This window comes from Liolophura sinensis, chromosome 6 (genome assembly GCF_032854445.1).
Source record: "Liolophura sinensis isolate JHLJ2023 chromosome 6, CUHK_Ljap_v2, whole genome shotgun sequence".
Taxonomy (NCBI): Eukaryota; Metazoa; Mollusca; class Polyplacophora; order Chitonida; family Chitonidae; genus Liolophura; species Liolophura sinensis.
In genome coordinates this window covers 66,129,320-66,150,932 of record NC_088300.1, presented here as the reverse complement: position 1 = coordinate 66,150,932, position 21,613 = coordinate 66,129,320, and the positions used below count along the sequence as shown (strand labels likewise).

Here is a 21,613-nt window from a genome sequence, read left to right as displayed (position 1 = left end):
CTGGGTATGTGTTGGACAGTAGTTTTGGTATGTTAGATATGAAAAGGCAACTTAACTGTAAGGAGCCGAAATTAAAATGCTTAAAAAAAGCGAAATTTCCAGTTTGCGTAGTTTTATATTGCTGGGAGTTTTACTTATTATAAGGTTTCTAAGACAGGCATTATTCTTAACCGAAAACAGTGTTGCATGTGTGGAAATAGCGACGTGCATTTGAACGCATCAGTTGTACTATATCGTGATTTGGCATAATAAATTTTGCTGAAGGTTAGAGGTGGATTCAGATGTCGACAGTCACACTCCCAGAATGCTGACATAAATACTTGGCAGGCAAAAAAAAAATTCCAAGACATCCATTTGTTTAATAAATATTTTTATTTCGATAAAAATCATTTCTTTCACGAGATATTTAACTGATATAAACTGGGTGAGAAATTTTAAATCTACAAATATCATGAGTATCAATTGTTTTGGGTTTATGATATATGTACACGTGATGACTTCTGAAAATCGTGTTAGAACTAAAAACTCTTGATTTGTGAATAAAGCCGAGGCCCAAAATGTTTCTTTCACGATATACAGAGATGATTTCAAAAGCGCGCCAGAGCTGTGATAGGTTGCATCTGCCTCGCTCCGTCCCTAGCACACTTGTCATAATTTTTTCACATGAACAATTACATGCGCAATGCCTTGAATAAATAATTTAAAAAATGTAAAAAATAAAAAAAACAACGATGAACTGCTACGAATTCTATTGAGATTCATTGATTTTGCGAATTACGTATATTATTACTACTGACATGATAGTTTCATGTGAAGTCTGAGATAATTTGACTGAGTGCTGAGTGGATGCCATGTTCCCCATACGTTGTGTTATATTGTGTAAGCGATCGCCTGTGTAATAGCTCTGATGTTTGATTTATAGACCACCTTTCTCTCTCTTCAGATGATACAGGCTATTCAAGTCTTACGGTTCCATCTATTGGAATTGGAAAAGGTGAGTTTATCAGTTCTTCTTAAATCCGAATCTTGATTTAAAAAAAAAATAAATGACAACATTGTTTTTATAGGTATCATTATGACTGTTTATTTGGAAACTCTGTATGTTTTATAAGAACTAATTACACTTGAAATAAAACGGAAATATAGGCTAGTATAACATCTTGCAGTCCCCTTTATATCGCGATAGTGTTGTATGTTAATTGAATTAAGTTAAAATTGTATTTATTTATCCACATTTAATTTAGCGTACATAAGTCAATTTTCCGCATTATGCCTGAAGTGCTAGATAGTTTATATACGCCAGATTTTATCGAATTTTTATGCAGTATTTCTTTTCCTTGTCTGCTCGTCAGAGCTTAATTCAGAACAGCATTTGGCTTCAATTTTTAACTTGAAGGTGATTCAAAATGAACGTTTTTTTTTAACGTTGAATTTAGATTTCGAAACTAAATTGAATTTGTCGGTCTCCTCACAGGCTAAGCGTATTTTGCGGCCAACTGGCTTTTGCCATAGTTAGAATATGGCAGATGTTTCTTTTCATTCTAAGTCTCCTTAATTTTCCCCGATGCCTCGTTGTGTGGACGACTGCTAGAAAATATAAGAATGGTATATTAAAACTCTCAGAAATAATTCAATAGCGCCAAGGCGTTTAAGCCGGCCCATTCAAAAGTAGGTTAGAGTTTCAGTCGGACAATTTTGAGCTTAGCTGTAAAAAGGGGTGCAGATAGCATAGGTTGTACTCATTGAGCTATAACTGCTACCCGATATGAACTTCAATTCGAACTTTGTGAACTCGGGCGGAAAATGCGAAATTAAAGCTGAAAGATCAAGAGCTGAATGAAATGTGGAAGTTAGTGCAATTTGTCCCTTATTCTTTATAACGCGATGTATTGAGTTTCAACACTTATATAATTCATATGGTATAATGTTCATTCAGACCATTGTACCCATAGATTAACATTGCAGATTTATTCCTTATGAGTCGCATATAGAAGATAATTTTGACCAGACTGTATAGTTTTGGATATAGTACCCCAATACTGACCGAGATGCACAAATAATTTTATGTTACAATTTTTGCCTTTATGCGGTCAAATTTTGTGAGTTTAACGGTTTCAAATTTAGAGGTTTTGATCACTTTTTAAAAATTATTGATGAAGATAAATCTTTTGCATGTCACACATTTTGAAAAAATAAAATATTTTTTACGATATGTCAACTGGCAGCGATGAACATAATGGGAAGTTTCGGAATATGTAGGAACGTATGTTACTTTCATGAGCTGCCAACCGCGTGAAACTGGCATGTCGCTTTCTCTAATGTTGTCTCACCTTCTGTCTACATTTCTGTACTTATGGTGTTATTCTCATGGGTTGGTGCCGGCAGATATTAACAAACCGTTGTATGTTTGTATTTTTGCAGGTGCACGAACTGTGTGACAATTTCTGCCATCGGTATATTAGTTGTTTGAAAGGCAAAATGCCTATAGATTTAGTCATCGATGACAGGGAAGGGAGTACGGGAACGCCCGGCAAAACTAGCCTGGACGGTACGCCGCCCGACCCCTCGGATGCCACCGATCAGGTAAGACCAACTTCACCCCCTCTGTCTTTATTCCAATTAGGGCCAGTATAGTTGTATAACATAGTGTCCAGTCTTCTTTGCAGTCTAATCCATCGCTCAACGCGAGGTGGGTGCACTATAGTAAATGTCAAAGGCACACCAGTAATTAACTATACAGTTTTATTGACAGCGGCTGGACTGTAGGCTCTTTAGTTACGGACAAGGTTAAGACTAGACGGTCACAAAGACAAGTTTCTACGTTGATGTGAATGTAGAACTTCCACAAAGTAGCGATATATATATATATATATATATATATATATATATATATATATATATATATATATATATTGCTACTTTATGCCCAGTGGAATTATAGTCAGAACAAAACACAATTAAAAAGATATTCGGAGAAAACGTGACATAGTGTGTATAAAGGAAGGTTTTAGCTTTTAACTTTTCGCGTTATTTATTTTTTTCTAGGATTTTTTTTTGAAACAGTGGGTGTGTATCTCGTGGCATGACTTGAAATGATAAAGAGACTTTGGCGACTAGCCAGTGCATTGGATTCTTCCAGGACTATAGTAAGGCGACGGGCTGATCATTAAGACATTATTTTAATTGAAAGTAATGCCGACACAGGCGACTGAGGGTTGTAAAATGGACTTGGATGTGTCTCTCAAGGGGAAGATTTAGTGAGGAACGCTCAGGAAGTAGTTCTGTGCTAACACTAATGCAATGCTGAAGATACTCTGGGTAGCTTTGGCCTTTGTATAGAAGTCATTTTAAAGGGTTATCACTGTACTTACACCCAGAACAAAATCTTCTCTATTGAGATCGGATACTGTGTCCTCCGCTTTATCAGGTATATTCTTATGAAATATAGATTTGTGGCGGCTAAAAGACAAGTTGAATTTGGAATCATAGGAATTCTGGTCAGTTATACGAGATGGGGTGTAAGGGTGAAATCGTTATTGTTATTCGATATGCTTTTTAAAGAAACCATTTTTCATCATAGTATAAGGTCATCGGGCAGTGGACAAAAAGGCTTAATAACAGCAAAACTTGTTCAGACAAAACTGTTTTCTATCGCCCTAAATTCATGGTCTAATACGTGGCATAATGATGTCTCTTTGGGCAAGGCTTTTCTCTTCGTCTTTGTATCGAAAGTATAGGCGACACTGAATGCAATCGCTGTATTAGAGCCGGCTGGAGGAGAAATTTGTGAAAAAAGTTTTTGCTAGTCCATTGACGGAAGGTGCTTTCTTATCAAACACTCTATTTAATAGTATTGCAGACAATTACGCTATTCTTCGAGCCTGAGGCCCGGTCGAGTTGCCTTTTTGTATAAAGTAGCTCTTCTAAGCGCCGTGTTCCGTCCCCTTAGTACAATAGACGGTCCCTTGGCTGCTAAAAGGAACGCGCAACCCTGTAATTTGTGTCATTCCAAGTCTGTCTTACTCTGTAGGTGATTAGGGTCTGAGGGACTAGCCATACATACCAACCCACTATCAAGCTTACAATCCCCAACCCCACCCAGCCCTCAGTCTGTCCCCATGCCCCCCTTATATCGTACAACTTGAAACATCGTCATCACTATATATGCTGTCTAAGCAATGTCGAAGCTTCCTGTAACACGCGTTGGTAGTTTTTTTTTTTTTTTTTTTTTGCAAGGGGCGATTTTTGGCACAAGTTTTGGGAGAGAGAGCAGACGGGCTAATGCTTCTAAAAGTTTGCGTTGAGTTCAAAAGTGTAAACAATATGTCAGTAGAGACATTTGAGAATCCGTCGCCGGTGACACATTTTTAAATAGTAGTTAAGTGTATAGATGGGGGGTTTAGCAATTGCTTTGAGGCGTAGTTAAATTAATTAGAGAGTGTGTTTTCCGACTTTGTGTTGTGTAAGAGTCGGCTGTTATCTGTAAATCTGGCGTCAACTTCATCCCCAGCCCGTAGCCGCCCTGCTGTGATAATCAAGGATGAAAATAGTCCGTGAAAATGGCTGCAGATTTGGCAGACGGGGTCCAACGACATCCACCACGTTTGTGACTTTAAATCTCTTGTATAGATTCCTTTCTTTTTGGCCACCGTCCTGAAAATCCCGGTCTTTTGCATCGGCTGTCAAAAGGCACGGGACATAGCCTTAAGCTAAGGGTTTTTCGCATGAACGGCTGTATTCATTTCGGGTGGAGGGGGACGGGGCTGAGATCCAGTCGTGACTGGGGGCCGTGTGTCAGGGCGTTAACTGACCCCTACCGTGAGAGAGCGGAATCATCCACCTTATTTGCCTTCTGCCGATTGGTTTAGATGTACTATCAGACCAAAGCCTGATCAAGACTTGCGACGACTCCCCCCCGCCCCTATACGGTCACCCAAAAGTCTGCACGGAAGCTGTGAAATGAACAGGAGGGAATTAAGCCCCTAACGATCAGTGGTCATTTTAAAGCCATTGACCAAGAGGCGTGACTTCATGACACCTTGACTAGACCTTGGTAGTCACCAAAAAGCGTCGGTGTTTGGGGACGGGATAAATTACCCGGCGACTATCATGTCAGTGAAAAGTTTTATGTGAAAAGCGATCATGAGGCAGATGATTGTGCTAAGTCGTAAAACCCTATGCACATGTGCTCTGTCTATTGTCAAGCCCAACAGAAAACCACTTGTACAGCATGTACCAGTGGTATCTCGCAAATGGAGCTAGTAAAAAATTCTGAGGATTTTTATGCCATTAGATACTGTTCGACCCCGCGTGAACTCGTGGAGGAAAAAAGGAAACTGTAATGCATAGATATAAAAATTAAGAGATTTGGATAAGTCGGCCATCGCATAATACTTGCTCATAAGAGTCACGTGAACAGAAAACTGTGAAAGTGGAATGTTCTAAATAGTCTCATAATATAAATCTGCAGTTGGCGCATGTAAGGTAAATTTACACTTTAAAAGATTAACAGACAGAGGAGACAGAAATAAGTCAACGTTCTTCAGCTGATTCAAAGCCTGATTGCTGTTATTAATGAATTAATTGCTGCTGCAAACAATAGGAATTTTGAGATACGAGGAAAAAATGACCCTTAGCTTTGAGCATCACAAGGTTAAGGGAATAATTCAAAGCACTTGCGTCAAAGACGCCACCAAATATGTTTAAATAATTTTTTTTCGGAAGTGAATATATTGAACATGTCCACAATGAACGAAATTAGCTCTGGTCTTGCTTTTGTATAACGGCGAGAGTTGCGGGGAAAGTGATGCCGGCTAAAGGAAATAAGGACACCATGGGGGGTGGGTTTCCTCAAAAGGGGGCTGCGTCTGGTCTTGACTAGCAACCACTGTAACTGTCACTGCCAAATGTTTGACGTCCAGCTAGTCAAATGTTTTGCGATGGAAGGCCGAGAATGTCAATTTGGTAATCTGCGTTGATTCCCATATTTCCCTACTTTAGCTCGGCGTGGTGCCGTTACGGGGCTGCAGCGCACTTTACCCGTGATCGGATCCACAGGCGGGAGCGTATATAGAGCTCCTTGTCAACGTGGCCCGAGAATTCTCACGTAATGCTAGAAGTCAGTCCGGAAACAGGGTAACGAGCAGACAAACTATCACTTAGATCGAGCCTGTATACAAGGAGAGAATGATAAGATTTAACGACAGACCACGAATTACACAGCCAGCGCAGTGTAACGCCTAGCAAAGTAAATTAATTAGGAAACCGATCTACAACAGTGGAAATCTTTACGATTGATTTATCTTCTTTAAAGTCAATACTCGCAGTCGTCGAATCTGATACTCGTCACAGCTTTGGTCAGTTGCTGCGGTGAATTACCGCTGATGCAACGACACTCATCGCCGTATTATTTGTTGGGAAATATTTTTGGCGGAAGCATTATGACTTGATTGGGACATTGAAACAGCTGCGGGATGGCTGACCATTCTGGTCGTCGTCACACGGTTGTGTTGATCACCAGGGACCATTGTCCTTTTCGGTCTCTCTCCTGACCCTACCCCTCTACCCTCCCCCTCAAACCTTGCAGCAGTAAGGCCCTCAGTCGTTAACCACCCGCTCAAACGAAACGTTATACACGGATAACTCAGTTGCATTTTGAACAGAATTCTGCCCCGATGTTAAGCAGTTAGAAGTTTAATACCTCAATTGGACGAATGCGAAAATCTAATAACGTGCAGCAAATGTGATCATTTTGAAAAGGACTCTCCGGTGGCTTGGCTTGCTGCTGGGTCCCGCTTTGATTGAGGCTGGAACCACTTTCATTGGGTTTAGGTATAGCGCCTTTCCTACTGCCTTTTGTGACGTCCGAGAAACGTTTGAGCGACTCCGGCTCTAGCTAAATACGGCGTAACCATGTAAGCTGTAGGTTAGTTTGCTGAGAAAATATCATTAGTAGGCTCCAGTGCCTCCGACAAAATAGAGTAGCGATTAGCGATTAGGTTGCGAGGACTTCAAGTATAATAGGCCACGATCAGGCACGACCGGCGAATAAAACGCGCCGGGGTTTATTTTCCGTGCATTTTAAAGCCGATTTTTCACAGAATCTTCACCAAGGGGCACGTCTTTTCTCGGTTGTGGCTTCACAGTTAGCTTTGTCGGTCATAGTATCGGCTGTGTTAATGCTGTGAATGTCTGTCCTCCTCGCTTACATAGTGTACCGCCTGTATGTTGTGCTGTACAGGCATACGACACTATATTGTCGAAATGGACCACAGGGAAACGCGAAAACCCGCATCATGCTCTACAGTACTATTGTCAAAACGTCAATTGATTCATAATGTTGGAACAAGTGTGCAATAATTGGATTTGTCAGACACAAACATATTATATTATGAAGTGCGCATGCATGTAGGCTTATATACCCCAGCAACGTACGCGGTGGATCCCAATGTATCTACAGACATATGCAGGCAGAGACGTCAATAGCCTATAGAACATGGAAAGGCTTTGGCATGTTTTTGCGGTAGAATATGACCTCTGTGTTTCAGCTCTATAAAACAGTACATCCAGCAAACTGGCTAATTTCCACATGGTTATTCCTAGTGAATTTGTTTGTTGATAAAGGGATTGGCTTTCCTCGCGCGCCGCTCAACGCTCATGGTCGTCTTGTCCTGTCTAAAACCGCTCACCCCCGGGCTCCTCTTCTCTTCCCCTGTAGCCATGCCGTGGTCAGACGGGAAAATGGCGAGGGTTTCCAGAGATTGCCAGCTCCGGGTTTTAAATAGCATGAGAGAAGGTTAATATGTGTATGTTTCGTCGCTCGCTTTTTCCTCTACCGCACAGCTTATTTGAGGTTGTAGAGAAAAATCGATGTTCATTCAAGTCAGTGTATTCTGTTTTGTGCTCTGTATTATTCAGGGATCAAAGTTTTGTAACTTGTCTTGTGATCGTAGAATGGACTGTTTGAAAGAAGAAGGAGAAAAAAAAAAACACTTTCGTTTTAGAAATATCGTTAGCGGCAGTGTGTCAACACGTAACAGCGAAGGCTTTTCCAACCCGCTTATATGGCTACACATCCCTGTATGACATAAAAACTGTCACTGCCTCGTCATCTTCACCGAGTACACTGTCAAACCGACACATCATCAATTTACCGCAAGTGGAAAGGACGCTCAGCCCTTTAGAGGGATTTTTTTTCACAAATTGACCCCATTGTGATATATGATCACAGGTTCACGTTCACATATCAATAATAATTAGGCCTGATGAGCGGAATAATTTTGTTTACTTTGGCTAAAGTCTTCACGCCCGGTGAATAGAGCATGTGTTGACAGGCTGCTCCTCTGGCTGCCAAGGGTCGTGGCTGGGAGAAAAAAAAATACAACCACCAGATTAGCATTGATGACTTACGACTTTCAAATATAAACAAAACCAAGCACGGATTTTTTAAAACCACGAAATGCATATGAAAAGAAGACATGACTGCAGTGGAACAATTATACTTTTGAAGCCACGTGTCATCATACGCGTTTGAGCGCAGGTCACCTTCGAGCTTGCCATTGATCAGTTAATATACTGAGTTATACAATCAATGTTGTTATACTTTTTTTCTGAATCCTTATCCATTGCAAGGACTATTCCTTTTAGGCAAGGGTAAGGCAATTATGCTAATAGTTGGAACCAATATTTCACCTGTGTAACGTGTCCATGCAAACCCTACTAATATTACACATGTACGTAGACCAACCGGAAGAATATAACTTGGCTTTGTGTTAGTTGATTATTGGAAACTGATTATGTTTCCATCATTCAGACAAATCGGCAAAGAAAGTTTTGAAGACTATTATTCTTCCGAATTGTCATACATAAACACGTGGAGCGTTTGATTTTTTAATTTGAAAACATCGTTGCTTTATTCATTCTAACTGATGGTTCAAACCGGGCAGTCAACCAACTGAAACTTAAAATACCGATATATGAACACATGCATAAAAATGCTTAATTTGTCATCAAGGCTATTTGCCGTGATCAGAAACCTGTTACTTTTATACAGCTGAAAACAAGTTTTCTTGCCTGTGTGGGTTCGAAAGACAGGTTGGCTGTATATACACTTTTAATGTAGGCCTATCTGAACTTGCTTTGGATAATTTACCGAATAAATCAATGCTGAGACAGCTAAAAGGTAGGAATGCTGCATAAATTTAAAGGTCTAGATATGATTCAAAGTGATTAGGAGCATTATGGAGCATTTCGAAGGGCGAGGAAATGGATCATTCGTTCGTCTCCACGGCCATAGCAAGCCTGCGCGACGAGCGGCAAATTTCATAAGCTGTCCATGAAATATTTCCTGTGCTCGCACGACTTGGATATCTCAGATCTGTAGTCCTTGTCGTCTCTTCTACAACAAGCAAATCCACTTACATTGTGAGGGTTAATGTGAGTGTATTGTGCAGACCTAATTGCGCCTGTTCTCTTCAGGACTCACGGAGTTGTGCCTTACCCAGACCAGCTGATAGACAGCTGACGTTCAGGCTAAGACCATCGCCTCCAGCTCCGTCTTTTTGTCCTTCTCCTGTCTCGGAGGTGCAAAAGGTACGAAGTTAAAAATGGGGGCATGGTTGAAGAGTGGACAGCCAAGCGCCTAGAGCCAAACGTTTTGTTCGCTGATTTAACTATTAGGCATTGTTTGCCCGGGATCTCAATAGAACAAGCAAATTTACCTTCTTTTGTGTCTGAAATCAATCCATTACTGGACACAAAGGGGACTGAACATCAGAGAAAACGACCACACTAATCCTTATAGCGTCGCCAGCTCCACACCCCACAATTTTAAAGTGACACAAATCCGCGATTGTTGTTAGCTTTTAAGATGGCCTTTTCGTCTTCTCGGCGAAAGTGGCCGGATTTTATCGCATTTTAATCCATTTTGTTCGATGATGTAAGCTGGTACTTTAATGGCTGATCTACGTAGAACTTGTGATTGTAATATTTTAGATCGACTGATGTCCCTCCAAAACGCAATTTACGCATAAAATATGCATCAAAAATGAATTAAGAAGCGGAATTTAAGACAGAGATTAAACTTATTTGTAAGTATCAAAATTGACAGGTGTTTGAAGATCTAAAATTTCAGCAATGCACTGCTGCATGTGTGTACATCATGAATTATCTGATATATTCTTCAGGAACACTATATAAATGATGATAATATAACAATTTTGGTGCTACACTACAGTTATCATTAAGTTGTTTATTGACTTGTTGTGAACATGTAACCAGTACCTGGATTGTAGCTGGCTGTGAAAGCTTGTCAGTGAATGTCAACGTATTCATTTAATATAATGATATGAAATGATCACCATAATTTGAATTTTTAATTGTAATCATAATTTTATTAATGTACCAGGAACACCATACAAACTTTATGCAAGTATTGACACTGCCATAGATGTAGCATTGTTCACACTAGCTGTGTGTAATACTTCATAAGCTGGAGGGTAGCATAACACACCAAGCAATCAGGTGGCTTCTAGTATTGATTGGGTTACCTGGGAAAAATGGCTTCCAATGTAGAATTTTGATAAGGAAGTATTGGACGCTATTCTTGGCCTACTTCAGCCTTAGCGACTGCATGCTATTCCTGGAATGTGCAATCAAAGATTTCGAAATGTTTGCATAAAAAGTTCAAATATTTTTCATGTCTGAAAGAAGGGGGTACTTGGGTTTCGCATGGGAATTATTTTGTTTCTTCTTTATAGAGATATGTATTTATGGCAAGGTATATGCTGAAAAACTGGATTATGGTTTTAGTGATACGTTTGCTTACTCAGAGGAACTGTGTACTTGGCATACAGTAACCCAGATATAAATGAAAAGTTGAGGACAGGGATAAATATACTAGAAACTGATAGCGATAGAGTAAGGTCAGGGGAGATGGCCAGACGAAGATAACCTAGCTCACCTGGAGAGCCAAGTCAAGGCTCAAACTTACCTGTGATTAATCCAGGTGAGGCCACTGGCTTCTCCTCCCTCAATCAGGCACCCTTACCTGGCTGTCTCAAGTGCCCCTGCCCCTCCCTTACTCTAGGTGCACAGGTGTACATTTTTTTTTTGTCCCCACCCAGGCCTGTGCCAGAGCTGAGCATTTTATACGCCATGTCTGTATTTGTATACAGTTTTGCAAACATACTGATATGTGCCTTGGTTTTGAATTACAGTCCCATGTTTGTTGTAAAGATTAAAAGCCACTTAATCAAGGAAGGGAAAATGGGTCCCCTGCAACACATGGCTATATCAGTGACCGAGTGTGGCTGGCTTTATTAGAACTTTAATGATCACTCAATACAAGCATCCCAATTTACCATGATCTGTAGGCTCTACAGGGTTGGGCAAATATTCCACTTAGATTTTCAGCAGCAAGGATATTACATTGGTAGTTTTCGTGTGTATTTTGTGCAGATCAATTTACCCATTTAATCATTATCAAAGGTTGTTAATTTGGCTGTATGCATGAAAATGTAAATGTGTTTACAAACCAATTAGTGCAAGACAAGTTAAGAATGTTAAAATCACACTGCTCAACCAATTTGAATTTCTGTTGAAATAAGTGAACGTCTTTGTTCATGTTGCCTAACTTTATGTTTTAAATTTACATATATAAGTTGCTAGAATGTATGCTTAAAATAATTGTATTAAATTAACTGAAAAATTTTGTAATATATTATTATGTCTACAGCTGATGATTTATTTTTAATCTGAAGTGATAGAAACGGAATAAGTGTAGTTGTATTAATAAAAAATAAGGAAAACCGAAAAAAAAAAGAAATAGGAAAATACCCAAACATAAACTAAAATGAGGTTTGTTTTTGAAGATATTTTTTTTGGTATAATATTCTTGTTGCCTTTGTACATGTGTGGTGGCACCTAGTACAGCTATGCTATTGATCGTGTGTGTCTGTCCCACACATTGTCTGCATGTAATGTGCCATAGAATAGATTATATCCACATAAATCATAATTTTCGCCGACTTATCCTGGCTGCGTGTGAGAGACTAAAGTCAGGGGGCTGTCAGGTAAAGAGCACTCGGGGCTAACTGGTCAGCGTTAAGTCCCCCAGAGCTCCACCGCATAAACAGTCACTCCAAGATGTCATTGGTGAATATTCACCATCCAGCATGCACGGAAAACACAGACTTATCAGATTATGGCGGGGGATGAATAATCTTCATGACAATGATGATTCATTAAGTTTTAATGGCAATCCAAAATGCGCTTTATCAGACAGGAATTGGGTATTGGAGATGGAGGCTAAATATCTGCCCAGCCCATGGTGCATTGGGGGACTGGCCATATCCTCAAAATGCTCCTTTTGCATGCAGAAAAAGCCTATATTGGCGTTTTGAATGTCACTAGAGGGGGTTTGAGCAAAACAGACATTGACAATGTGATAATACCCTTAACAGCTTTCACTGTCTCTGTTATGGAAATTGCGTCGCCTCGATTGGATCGGAGTCCGGAGTCACAGTGAACTCTGGGGCATTTGGGTCAAATGGGCCATTGAAAGGAGAAAACCGGGCCAGTATTTACAAATGTGGAGAAATGGCTTCTGCAAGACGTTGAAACTTGTGATCTATTTCTGTGAGAAAGCCCCTAGTCCATGGGATCTGTGGGATCATGGCTCTTCAGCTAGCTAGATCACTGCCTGCAGGAAATTACTGATGGAATAAGATCAATTATTGTATTCACAGTGTCTTTCACTGCCAGGATTTTCTTATGAATGTTGTAAGGGTAGATTTGACATTTAACGCTTACTTCTGAAAAACGTTAATCTCATGGGATGGAAGTGTTTATTTTTCACAGTGATCTTTAGCATAAAAAATGTATAAACATATATATATGAATTTAATAGCATTATTCTGGCAAAACTGTGAAACGGTATTTTATGGGTTACTGTTATGAGAAGTTAATGTTTTATTTGAAAGAAAAACAGACAGACGTGAGATTTTTCCTTTTTTGGAGGAATTCTTCTTTATTTATACAAAAAATGCATCAGAAAAATGTTCAGAGTTCAGGTCAGAAATGCTAAAAATGTCAAAATTATGAGTATGATGAATAGTTTCCTCTTTTTCATCCCAGTGTCTGTCTCATCACTGAACAACAAATCAGAATAATATGCTATGCAAACTAGGGAAACAAACATTAACATTTATGGTTAGTTGGATCATAAAATAGTTCCATTTAACAGAAAATTGTTTTCCTTGTATGTTATACAATACAGTATCCTAAACTTTATGTAAAAACTAACAGTGTATGCAAATATATATTTCAAAAGCTTGAACCATTTTCATTAAATTCAATGTTTTAAGATGTAATAGAAAAAATATTTCACGGTTTATACATTTGAACCTGGAAACCGTTTATTAAAATTATTGAAAAAGAAATCAACTGGTCTAAAATTTTTAATTATTATCTAATGCACAGTATATGTACTGGGTTTATAAATATGTTGTGTGTAAGTAGTAGAAAAAAATAGATAAATGAATTAATTATAATTACATGTCATAGGAATGATTTACTGTTATTAAATGTTATAATTGTTCCCAGATTTAGAAATAGAATTGATAAATAGTTTAAATATTATTTGTATAATAAATTATGTGGTTTTTCCTTTTTTTCAAAGAGAATATGGATGTGGACAGAAATAATCCATTATTGTGTTCCATATTTTTGTAACATAACCTGTATTTTGCTGGTGTCATGTTTTATTCCACATAATTCCAAATTAATTGTTGAGAAATACAGTGCATGTATTTAGGGCAAAGTTTATGTTTTTTAGATATCAATGTATGATGAAGATTCATCTTAAAATTGTTTGGGTGAGAAAATTCAAAGGTTGTGGTGTACTTTTCAAGATAGGTTGATATGAATGCACAAGTTTAGATATAATGTATGCTTTAGTATTTTTAAAAGTTTTGATGTTACTGTGGATTTTATTGGTTGTCTTTGTAGAAGATCATATAAAGTAAATTTTGAAATTATCGTCCTGTATGAAGTTTATGAAAGATCACATGAAATTTTATGTTAAATTAACGATAAATCATGAAGCTGAATATGATTGTACAACACTTAAGAACCCTTCTAATCAGGGTTATATATATTAGTTGGTGAAACCTTTGATGAAATTATAGGTGCATTTATAGGTGTAAATAAAAATATTCAAAAAATATACTACATGCTCAAAATCATTTTCCAACAATATGTAAAGATGTAAGATCTAAGCAACATGGGTTAAAGGTTGAGAAGGTGGTGCGTCATGATGTATGGGCGAGATCATTGTTGGCTTAGATCTCAACATGTCACCCAAGCTTTATGTTGACCTCAGCCGGCTTGTAACGTCTTTTATTTCTTCATGCATCATGGCTTTCTTCTTATTGGGTGCATGTTGGGATAGAGTACAACTTTTGTTCAATCCGTGATTTATGACGGCTATAGGAATAAAGCGACTCGACTTTGCCCTCGTTTTTACACCTACATTACCGTTTGTTTGTGTACAGTAAATTATGTGAAATGAGAGCATTGTGTGAAGTGGATATGTCACAGAGGGGTGTGAAGGGATGCATCTGTGCTCCAGCACAATCTCTCCCTGCATGTTTACTGAAGATCCCTGCACCGGCAACTGTGTACCAATAATACCCACATACCCCAGGGTGACCCTAGCCAATGGAATGTTCCATCCGTTTGAAATAATCCCCCCCCTGCCTCGTTACCCCTGTTGGCACATTATCCAACAGCGTTAAACATTACCAACGCGAAAGTCACACCTTCAGGAAAGCTGAATCTAGTCACCTTTATATTTCTTTCTTTTGAAACCTGCCAGTCATGTACTGTATCGCTGAATGAAGTTGTGAAGCAGTAAAGTTTCTCACATAATTTCTTTGTGGGGTACAATAGAATATGTACCTGCATTATATTATCATTATGTGATAAATACCCCTCTTTCTGTCACTAGTTAACTGATATGAAGTTACCTCGAGTCTGTCACAACACAAAGAAAGGATACAACTACAACACAAGGTCTGTCAGATTTAAAATTAATCAGAATTATTTTTATCTGTCAACCCCCAACCCCCCTCAATTAAAAAAAAAACATCAGAAAAAAAATCATGTAAATCTAAGGTTACAGTGGGAATTATCATAAGGGTATTTTGATGATAAGTTCATTGTCTCGGAGGTAAAAATATTAAGTAGTTATTGTTATGTCAATGTCTAGCCAATTGGCTAATAGCAGATTTACCTGCTTGAATGCTCTAGTGAATATATTAGTGACAAGGACAGGTAAAAACTACCTGCTATTGATCTTAAATGTCAGTTTGAATTTTCTTTGCGGTATGTCACCAGTGTCATTTCCACTCGACTGTCGAGCATATTTCAGGCTATTTTAATTCTTTTTGTCAAGCAAATATTTTGTGAAGTTGTAGCATCAAGTTTCTGCAGATTGTGAATGCAGTGGATAAGAGCGAGAATGTAAATTTTGTTTCAGAGCAGAGTATGCATGATAAGTGTTAGGCTTCTCCTTGAAGCTGTGTGAAGCAGTTATCTTAATATGTGAAACTGCGTGAAGAAATAATCTGAATACTTACTGCCACTTTGCTATGCCATCCTCCTATTTCATTTAAACTGTGCTTATATTGTAACACCATGTAATAATGACTGTTTGCGTTGATAATACAATTAAGTCAGAACTATTTCAAGTTCTAATCCAATTTAGCCATTTAGCAAAGCATCTCTTCATAAAAACAAATAGATGGATTGGCATTTTGATAAGACAGAAGAAATTATATATATACACACACATGTATATATTCAGTAATATGTATAATTAATGTTACAATTTTGATTATAGGTAAATTTTGTGTGGATTTAAATTACATTGATATGTTTATAATTAGTTGAATTTAGATTAGGTATTAAAATGATAAAAACCTTTGTAAACTCATATCTTGATGAAGGGTATCACCCACTTTTGAACAATTGTATGCTTTATTTCTGTTTCAGAATAAATGAGATTTAAATTTGTAAATCATATGGAATTTGAAATAACTGTATGAAATTCAGCATGAACTTTACATACATTTAAACTGGAATTTTAGACAGATTAATAAATTGGTAAAAGAGAGCACTAAAAATCATGAAATGAAAAATATGATGGATATGACCAAATTAAAGCATAATTGTAATAGTAGGGCCTATTATTGATTGTGATGATACTAGACCAAAAACAAATAAGACATGCATGAATTAAAAGATATTTGAGATCTTTTTATGTCTTTTGAGTACCACCTGGATTTTACACTTAATTTCTACCTGTATATGTTGCCTGTAACATAGCTGAGCATATATTACATCTGCCGGTTGTAACAATGTCTCATTACTGAGTCTGTTACATAGTACATGTGCCTGTTACATTCATAGTAGCCTTTTAAGGTTTTTTTTTTTTTTTTTGCTGATGTGAGGGAGGTGATGTTATCAGTGTTTCTGGCAGGTGTGTATATATATGTTCACCTGGGCTAACACCACGTTAATCACACACTTTGATCTCTACTCACCTGTGGCCAGTGTCAATCAGATCATTTGACTAGGGACAAAAAAATATAATAAAATAAATATACAGACGCATGTGTAGAATATTTGACTGCTAATATTGGAGTTACACAATGTCTTTTTCGTGTATAGCTGATTAAGATGTTTCATTATGTCACATTGATTGAACTACCACATTCACTTCATGCGCTGTGTTTTGAAGTGAAAATAATCCATGTGCATTTCACGTTCATCAGGCATTGACATTGGAAAAAAAAAAAACATACTTTGCACTTCTGGTGATAGGTTCATTGTGGGTTGGATCAATATAATTTGCTAAGATCTTTCTTTATTACATACTGAACTGTTTATGTTGGAGACATTATCTTGCAGAAGACAGGGTTTTGTATGTGGCTGTGGGAGCAGTTGATTGTTTAGGCTGTACACTGGGGAGGGATGACCCAGATTTAGGATGTAAATGACTGTCACATTTGATGTTTTGTTTAGACATATCCCTGACAGTTATTGTAGGAAAATGATCTCTAACTAGGCCATATAGATATTCGCTGGCCAATTTAGGCTGGCATCTGTCATAACATGACCACTACAAAAGGCAATACACAGGACTTATCTCATAACGTTATGCAACTCGTATTACTATGTGTTAACTAAGTGCGCAGGGTTCTCATGACATCATGCCAGGTACGCTAACATGCTTCCATCAGTACCACTTGATGACCCCGATCATCCACACATGCTGTGTGCTGGGAATGTACCCATATTATTCTACATTACAATTGAGGAAATAACTAGAATAAAAGCAGGCACCTCCGATAGTTTCATCTACAGAGAAAATCTGCCGGTGATATGTTTAGTGTGAAGGTTAATTACCGCCTTGTGGATTGCGTACATGTTGGGTCTCCTATAACATTTTTCAGTGTGTAACAGTTATGTGAACAATGTCATCTTACAAGAGTGTCACACAAGAAACTGTTTAATTGTTGTCATAAATGGAAACATTTATTAAAGGTTTTAGGGAAATCATGCAGTAGTTTTATGACAAAGGACAGTATTTGAAGCAAAAGTATCCATGCCTGTGTGAAAACATTACAATGTTTTCCTATGAAATAACCACAGATTCTAGTCTTCCAATGATAGTTTCAGAGTACAGTAATCTGTTTATTAAGTTGACATATTTTATGTTAGAAAAAGTTGATTTCCATGAGATTGTTTCTTAGGAATGTATCTGGTGTTAAATATTGTATCACTACACTCGTATACATGTGTTCTTGTACTTTAATTGTTATTTTCATATCACACTCAAGAATATTTAACCTCACAAAACAAGAGCAAGAGGTGGAATTGAACCTGCTCGTTGTACTTTCATTGGTGAAGGGATAGTTGACTTAACAGTACATGTATCATATATGTATAATTTTCATTTGGTCATTTATCTTACAGAGACCTCCCTCACAAAGTTTGAGTTTCAATCAGCAGGAGGATACCCAGTCTTCACGATCAGGGGATACCCCCATACCCACTAGTCAATCCAATACAAACTCCTCACAAAATGTAGACAATGGTAGTGAAGCAGGTAAGTTATTAACATTTCTGTTCAATATTTCTGTTATAATCAGTGTTGCTGGGAAATTCAGTCTTCTGTCTGCTTTCACTCAAATGTATATGCCTTGTAGCTGTTTCCTGTGCATGTTCCATAACAAAAGAGTTATGATACAGCTATGTTTGTCATCTAACATTTTCATTTTTATCATAGTTTAGTAGGGCTTTGTTTTTTTCCCCAGTCATATTAACACCATGTGTGAACAGACCATTCTGTGGGTCTAGAAATACTTTCATGACAGCCCTGGTTTGTTTCGATGTCCAGCGCTAACATAGATAATCTAGATAATATTTATCTAGGTCAAATAGTTGAGGTCATCTGCACTGGAATTAGTGTAAAACTCGTGATCCGCTCATCTTTGGACCTGAACACCAAAGGCCATGCAGTACAAAAATATACCCCAAATTCAAATTGTATTTGCCAGAAATAATTAATAATATCTCTTTGCATTAAGAGCGCCTGTATCATTTGTCAGCAGGAATAACAGTCTAGTCAGTACTGGTTAGTGTGGCCAGCATTTTTTGTTCAAAGGTATAAACAATTATAAAGTCTGTTTGGGTTTTCGTTAGGGTATATTATATTCCCATAAGTAGACTGAGGTCGAAAATGAACAGGATGTAAAAAATGTTAAATCAAAATCATCTTATGTGCAAATTTTTCTACAGTTAAGTTTATAATAGGTTGCACCATGATACCCAGGGCGGACTATTTACACTGTATTTGCAGGAAGGCTAATACAGTCTGTATGCTTAGCTGCTGATAGTTGTTTATTTTGAACAAGGAATATTATACAAAACAAATATTATTGTAACATGATATGTTATTAGAACTGATCCATCAGTTGAACAAGGCCCACCTTGGTGTCAATTTAACACAGTTATGATCTGGAACTTCTCTGTTTTTGGTGCATTATTTGCCGTCATAACAAATGCAACCATCCTGAGTTTATGTCTGCAACATCAAGATCAGCATTATGTTAACCCAGTTATTCAAAAATCTACTAAAGGTAAAGCCTTTATTGTCTTTTGTTTCCCCAAGGGTTTCACTTTCACTTTCATTACTAACTTGAAGTTTTTGTCCAGTATCACAAGTTAAAAGGCTGAAATGTGTAGGCAGTATTAATTATTGAGGAAATCAGTTGTCTTTGAATAGTGATGATACCCAGAATAATGATAATGATGATATTTGAATAATGGTTTGTCATTCTGTGTATTCACACAAATTATGTATCATTCCAAAGTTATGCCCCCTTGTTATGTAAAAGCTTCAGTTGACTTTGGCATTTCTCAAACCAGATTGTATGTAATAAAGAAACATGAAAGGTTTTTTCAAACGAAGACCAACAGCATCCTTAAGTAAATGGATTACTTTCTGTCATAGAAATTGGTCTTACGACCCTAAAAGCACATTTCAAAATTGTTATTTAGCAGTAACCCATTTGGGGCTGGACTTGGCTGCATGTTCATTAAACAAACATGGGAAGTTTAAGAGAAGGTAATTAAGACAAAGGCTCCCGCAAGGATTCATAGCTTTATGATGGTAACAGGCACAAAATACAAAGCTTTGATTAAATTTGCCTTTGCCAGACTCTGTGGGGATGAAAATATCTGGTGTGTGAGCAGTAAAGCGAGATAGCCAGGGAGGATTGGAGAAAACAATTTTGAAAATGCTGATGGGGTGCGCTCACTAGAGACACGGATTGAAAACTTCTATCTCAGGAGGGGACCTTAAAAAATTGAACAACCGTCTGTCCAAGTTTTCATTCTATTATAGCTTTTTTCTCTAGGCCCATTCCTTTTTCTTCTAAGCACATGTAGATAGTTGTGGGGTTGAAACGTGAGGTAGCTTAGACTAGAAGAATATATTTGGCATTGTTGTTTTTTGTTCTCGAAGAAAGATGGGGAAAAAATAGGAGGCTTGGTTCCATCAAAAATACATTACGGATTCGTGGCATGGGGGACAGTGGCTGTGCCCTGGCTGGAAGTTAATGAAAAATAGATTTGTTGCAATAGATTGTGGTAGAGTGTGGGATTTAGAAGCTTGATTTTACCAGTACAAGAGTGCGTAATTACTGGTCCGAAATGCACACCAAGTCCGCAACCCTGTGGGACTGCAAAGTAATTTTACAGCATCGTAAGACTGTGGGTTATCTGATGAAGTGGCCAAGATTCTCGGAAGGCCCAAACCAGATGAAGACCTTGATAAGGGCTAAATTGTTCCTGGAGAAAAAGTAAAAGGATTGGTGGGGGCACATACATGTTACAGGGATATAGGGAGGTGTTCCCTGTAACCAGGTCTTATCTTAACTGTGCTTGGACCGATCTTGGCTGGCATAGGCCTTGGTACTCTAAACATGGTCCCCAGATCTTCTTCAAATAAATCATATCTGTGGCTAGAGATGGCACAGGCAAAAGACCTACCCATCACTGATTTTCCGATGTTTATGACACAATCACAGCGGACGGAGGTGCCTATAAAGCTCATTCATGTGTAGACAAAGTGCCCCAGAGGTTCTTGTTTGGCTTCTGAAGGAACTTTTGGTCTTCTCCTCAGCTGTTTGTCTGATACCCACCATTGGCGTGAAATTTTGTGTGTCTTTTCATGGTAAAATTTTGTTAAAAGACCCAAACAATATTTTAGTAGCACCTGTGGAGATTTTTTATGCGATACATGAGCGATGTAACTCTACATTTTTTTTTTAATCAAGTGTCAACAACATTACTGGTAGGTGCATTTTGAAGCGTAAAGGTTGCTATCATAAAACTAAAAAAAAGTTGCGGTTTATGCAGAGTTGTAGGCAAATTACCTCGATAAAATCTTCATAAAAATTTTTATAACGCTCAATTTGATTAATGTTCATTATGCATACTTAATCGGGTGTTGGGCAATTAAGCATTCATGTAGAAACCAGGGATTACTTACAGTGCTGTGAACCTGTTCAGGAAGGCCAGGTGAGGTTTTCCCTTCTTCGCACACGGGTATTTCACTCCAGTGTCGAAGCTGGAAAACCAGAGTGGCACCTCTATTATTGAGGTGTCAGACATCACATTTTCTTCATATCTTCTGACTTCAGTGCTTTCGAGGATTATATTTGTGATTCATGCTATTAAACATGGTTAGCAAGCAGATAAGATAGATAGCTTTATTATGAAAGGTAATTGTGTGTTGGGAGAGTAAAAACCAACAAAAAAACGCATTCCTCCGGGTTTTGTCCCTGTTGAATAGGTATATTATATATATATATATATATTTACATGTTACTACATTAAACTATAGAGGAGTTTATCAGATGAGATTAATGTTTACAAAGTTCTCAACATGATTCCTCAGGAATTGATGAGCTACAATTTATACTGTACATTTGAAAATCAACTTTACACCTATCTCAGGTCAAGAAACACCACAAATATTCAT

At 37.9% G+C, this 21,613-nt stretch overlaps 1 protein-coding gene across 2 annotated transcripts in view; it reads left to right on the top strand.

The window, feature by feature from the left end:
* LOC135469303 (homeobox protein Meis1-like) overlaps nt 1-21,613 on the top strand; it is a 125,041-nt gene that overhangs the window by 32,569 nt on the left and 70,859 nt on the right. For both annotated transcript variants that reach the window (XM_064747922.1, XM_064747923.1), the window contains exons 6-8: nt 944-994; nt 2,422-2,583; nt 18,040-18,172. In XM_064747922.1, coding sequence (XP_064603992.1) covers nt 944-994; nt 2,422-2,583; nt 18,040-18,172 — 346 coding nt within the window. The remainder of the gene's footprint in view (nt 1-943; nt 995-2,421; nt 2,584-18,039; nt 18,173-21,613) is intronic.